The sequence below is a fragment of the Branchiostoma floridae genome, chromosome 3, assembly GCF_000003815.2.
Source record: "Branchiostoma floridae strain S238N-H82 chromosome 3, Bfl_VNyyK, whole genome shotgun sequence".
Classification (NCBI taxonomy): Eukaryota; Metazoa; Chordata; class Leptocardii; order Amphioxiformes; family Branchiostomatidae; genus Branchiostoma; species Branchiostoma floridae.
Genome location: NC_049981.1, coordinates 20,236,802 through 20,241,756, shown reverse-complemented (window position 1 = coordinate 20,241,756; position 4,955 = coordinate 20,236,802). Strand labels below are relative to the sequence as shown.

Genomic DNA, 4,955 nt, shown 5'->3' with positions numbered 1-4,955 from the left:
TAGTTTATATAAACTGCCCGGTCAGGCGCGGTTAGGAAATCTGGCACAGGGACAAGAGACACTATGCGGGAAACGAACAGCAACAAAAACAAAATATTTCTCTCAAAATGATAAGACGTACCTGGTAGCCACGAGCATAAGCGACGTCAGCGCATTTCCTGATAGCGCTGGTGCGGGTTCTGTAGTTGTCAGCCAGACTAGGCTCCGAGTTCTCCATGGAGGGTACAGGGGGAGACCCCAGGTTGTCCACCCAGCATCCAATAGCTGTCACGGCTACAACCCAGCGAAAAGAAGGAATCGTCATCTATCACTGGTCCCTTTTTGCCTCAGCCTTTTGAGACCTGCGACTTTGCTTGAGTATTGAAACGGTCAGTAATTGGTTGTATATTAATCTCATCTGTGTCTGTATTTCTTTATTCAATAATACTCGTATAATCCTGTGCAGCGCGACTTATTGGTGCTCGTGGCCACTGATCTACAGTGCGGCCGTCATCAGTACGTCGAAACAAAACAACATATTCAGGAAATCATATGTTTCAGATTTTCATAACACTGTGTTTACAGCCTTTAAGCTTTGGCCTCCAACATGGCATGGTTTCCATTCATCAGATAATTTTTCCAATGCTGTACTCACGGAAACAAGGCAGTGGGCACTCGGCCACCTCTGTTGAGTCTCCCTCACAGCCGACATTGTTGGCGTCCGTGCAGAAGCGCTGGCGGGTCTTCCTACAGTCCAGGCTACATTCGCTCCAGCTGGACCAGCTGGACCAGTTGTTGGGGGTGACGGTGGTGGCCGCGGTACCGGTTGTTCCCGAGCCACCTGTCAGAAGGGATTTTCTGATCTAGTTTCGTTTAGACATTAAAAAAAACGAGATGGGTGAAGAAAGCTTGTTTCCAGATCGTCTATGGTTCCCCAACAGCCCAATAGTTAGACTAAATAATAGATAAGAGATGAGAAAAGAAAAGATGAGATGAGATGAGATCGGAGATGAGAAGAGATGAGATGAGATAAGAAGAGATGAGAGGAGAGGAGAGGAGAGGAGAGGAGAGGAGAGGAGAGGAGAGGAGAGGAGAGGAGAGGAGAGGAGAGGAGAGGAGAGGAGAACAGAGGAGAGGAGAGGAGAGGAGAGGAGAGGAGAGGAGAGGAGAGGAGAGGAGAGGAGAGGAGAGGAGAGGAGAGGAGAGGAGAGGAGAGGAGAGGAGAGGAGAGGAGAGGAGAGGAGAGGAGAGGAGAGGAGAGGAGAGGAGAACAGAGGAGAGGAGAAGAGAAGAGAAGAGAAGAGAAGAGAAGAGAAGAGAAGAGAAGAGAAGAGAAGAGAAGAGATGAGAAAATACCTCCGGTGCAGCTGTAGAGGAGCTGGATCTTCTGCACGTCTGTGTCGCTGAGCCCGTTTCTCTGGCCGATGGCGTCAGCGGTGGACTGTTTGGGCGTGATGGTAGGCTGACCGTTCTTGGAGAAGGCGAACTGCGAGTAGTGCATGATGGAACCGAAGTCGTAAGGCATGCCCAGGGTGTCCACCTGGTCCTGCGAGTACTTGTTGAAGTTGTGTTCCTTCCCTGGAGCACACAGTAAAAGGTATAGGTACATTGTCGTTGTAAACACATTGCCTTTATTGAATGAATGAATGAAGACCTTTATTGTACAATTTTGCCCAACCGAGCTAAGTACAGGTCACAACAAGTCAGGATATATACATATAAAAGTGTCACAAATCTAGTCTAACACAAAAGTTCGGCTTCTTTTTATTTATTAAGCCAAAGGAGTTGCTATTCCCTGTGTCCAGGGCACGGTATAAGAGGGTGGAGACCATCCCTCTGCTTCAACCACCTTTTGCCTGAGAATTGCAGTAGAATGAAACTGACCCAAACAAATTTTATTGTGGTAAGATGAGTGGAAAAACGGATTAACAAAAGAGAATGAGTTACCAGACTTTCTGTAGACAGAGAGTACCTACCATCCTGAATGTTCTGCCACATGACGTTGATATAGTTATCCCTGTCCGTACGGGACTGCTCGTGCCAGAAGCCCAGAGCGTGCATCATCTCGTGAGCCACCGTGCCCTTAAACTCGCACCCGTCTCCCACAGACAGCTCCTGCATACCGCCCGTCTTACCAACGTTGGACCAACAGCTAGAAACACATGGACAAACTTTTCGGCCACAGCATGTGAACAACTTTCTAATCATACACCATGCATGAGCTAGTCCCACATTTTCTCATCACACCCACCTGTCGGATCAATTCATCACTCACTCACTCACTCACTCACTCACTCACTCACTCACTCACTCACTCACTCACTCACTCACTCACTCACTCACTCACTCACTCACTCACTCACTCATTCATTCATTCACACACATACATTCATTCACTCACTCACTCACTCATTCGTTCATCCATGTATTAACTCATTTACTCATTCACTCACTCACTTATTCGTTCATTCATTCACTCACTAACTATATACCCACCCGCCGATTTTCTTGAAGAGGATGTAGTCTGTCTCCGTGGTCCTCTGTTTAAACCTCACACATGTCTTAGTGTGGAACTCCTGTACCGCCTCCTGTATGGCCGCCTGCGCCTCAGGAGCTGTGAGACAGGGCGAACGACTTAAAGAAAACTCGAGACCATTCAAAAGCCTCATTCCAAGACACTGCTGTTAGTTTTGTGGCAGTGCTGATTCACGATTTTCAACATGGCGAAGGTTTCCGAGAGTGGGAGTTCCGCGCTCGCTCAGAGAACCTTGAAAATCGCGAATCAGCGGTCCCGCCAAAAATAAACTTTGCTTTGACTTAATTGCCGTAAAGATCATGTCTGGGGGCTACTGGCAGAGTAAGACAGTGGTATACAAAGAATGTAAATAAAACCACCGCTGCTAGAAGTCTGCGAAGGAGGCTAGCGCTATCCAAAGCTGATTTCGGACACAAAGCAATGTAAAGCCTTGAACACGAATCTATTACCATTCTTAGAACCTTTCGTCTTTTAGCAAGGCAAGATAACTAGTCACTATATGTAAAAGTCTTTTTTGAAACCTCCCATACTCACATACAGACGGGTCTATGCTGTACGGCACCTCCCTGGTCTGCCAGATCTTAGTCCTGTCACGGATAGCGTTCCTTGTAGTCTGGAGAAAATAGTTCGTTTACTAAGATTTGCCGTAGTTACCTCCATGAAAAATGGAGGTATAGTTTTTGGTGTATATGTATGTGTGTGTGTGTGTGTGTGTGTGTGTGTGTGTGTGTGTGTGTGTGTGTGTGTGTGTGTGTGTGTCCGTGTGTGTGTTTGTGTTTCCGGATATTTGTGGTAAGCATAACTTTAGAACCTCTTGATGGACTACGATGACATTTGGTATGTGGGTAGAGGTTGGGAAGACAAAGGTCAAGGTTAATTTTGATGCTATGGTGTTGTCTTTGTTGAGATGACTTTTATTTTCGGATCCGAGGTCTACGTTTGCATCGGTTTAGTATACTTTTGTGTCAGTTCTTGTTTCCTATCTCTTTCATTTATGTATCGTTTTAGATGCGATGATTTAGGAATAAGTATGGCTAGCAATGATAAAGCTATACTGGTTTGATTTCGATTCAACTAATCTAACTAGCTGGGAGAGTACAGAGAAAGCTCATTGGATCCACACATTACCCAGTATTCTATGAGATTATGAAGAGACTACGCACAACTAACAACAAGCCGGGGTGTTGGCTTATAAGAACTGGGTTAAATCCGGTCTCATGTGGATTCACGTGTCATGGCAAATTCATGAAGTCACGCGTGAGCAGAAAAGTACAACGTAGTTTGTGGTCTAGTCTTAAATGTCAACATTTCCCCATGTTTTGACCCCAACTCAGTACTTACGCGATTCCTATGCGTGGTTCTCTCCTGACAAGTAAGCGTTAGAAGAGAAGAGAAGCAGCGCAGAAATTAGTGAGCAGATTTTCTCGAAGAGATAATTATTATAATTACTGCAGACGTTATGAGTTGGAGCATATGTAGATAGATGGACTGACAAATCATGATATTGGCAAATGATTTGAATAGAATAGATTGCATGCAGGTGAACATAATAAATTGCAGATGAAAATCATGCTTAAAACATTTGGAACATGGTGTTTGCACGTGACGCGATGCGGCGTGGCAAAATATGGAGTCCTGTGAATATGCACGTGTATTGCTGGTTTAACCATCCAATATGGTGGACAATGCTTACGTCATAAACACGTTAGTGCAACTTACCCAATCGACGCCTTTGATATCACCCTCAAACAGGTCCATACCTGGATACGGGTAAACATTAAATGAGACAGGGCAGATGGGACGTCTAGGGTGACAGATCAGATTTGATCATGTCAATTGACGGTACATACTTATGTACATTAATTATAACTAGTGTTTTATGTTTGGGAAATTATCATTTTTTTCAAAACATCTACTATTGCATAACTGTTGAAGTTGTTATCTAGCAATTTGCACCAAAAAGTAATGTCATAGTATAACGTATCTGTAATATCATATTCTATTCAATGTTACATATGGTTGTAATGACTTCGAACACGTTAAAGAACCCACCGGACTTATCGAAATGTGAGTGGACGAAATGAATGAATCTGTATGGACGTGCATTTTGTACTCCTCAATACAAATCTGGTGTGTTAAGTCATGAGACGGTTTACTTAACATGCAATACAAACAAACAAACAAAATACAAACAAACAAACCTCCTACCTTTGTTCGCTTGTAAAATGTGGTCCATGATCATCATGATATACTGAGACAAAAGACTGTTACCTAAGGAGACAAAGAAGAAATTTTTCTTAATATGCTTTCCTTCAATAACCGTTTTCATCTTAAGAAATCTTTCTGACGTTTGTATGGATTGAAGGATTTTTCCTGCCACATAAGCATCACCAAAATAAGGGGGAAAACACCCCTTGACATCAAAATGGAGAAACCCCTT

General features: G+C 44.0%; 1 protein-coding gene across 1 annotated transcript in view; it reads right to left on the bottom strand.

The window, feature by feature from the left end:
* The window catches only part of LOC118411733 (SCO-spondin-like), a 19,680-nt gene that overhangs the window by 11,062 nt on the left and 3,663 nt on the right, over positions 1 to 4,955 (bottom strand). Inside the window, exons 3-10 of the mRNA XM_035814215.1 lie at positions 4,724 to 4,786; positions 4,235 to 4,275; positions 3,050 to 3,128; positions 2,476 to 2,593; positions 1,956 to 2,131; positions 1,336 to 1,557; positions 635 to 820; positions 122 to 273 (exon numbers count right to left, since the gene is read on the bottom strand). Of these exons, the coding sequence (XP_035670108.1) occupies positions 122 to 273; positions 635 to 820; positions 1,336 to 1,557; positions 1,956 to 2,131; positions 2,476 to 2,593; positions 3,050 to 3,128; positions 4,235 to 4,275; positions 4,724 to 4,786 (1,037 nt within the window). The remainder of the gene's footprint in view (positions 1 to 121; positions 274 to 634; positions 821 to 1,335; positions 1,558 to 1,955; positions 2,132 to 2,475; positions 2,594 to 3,049; positions 3,129 to 4,234; positions 4,276 to 4,723; positions 4,787 to 4,955) is intronic.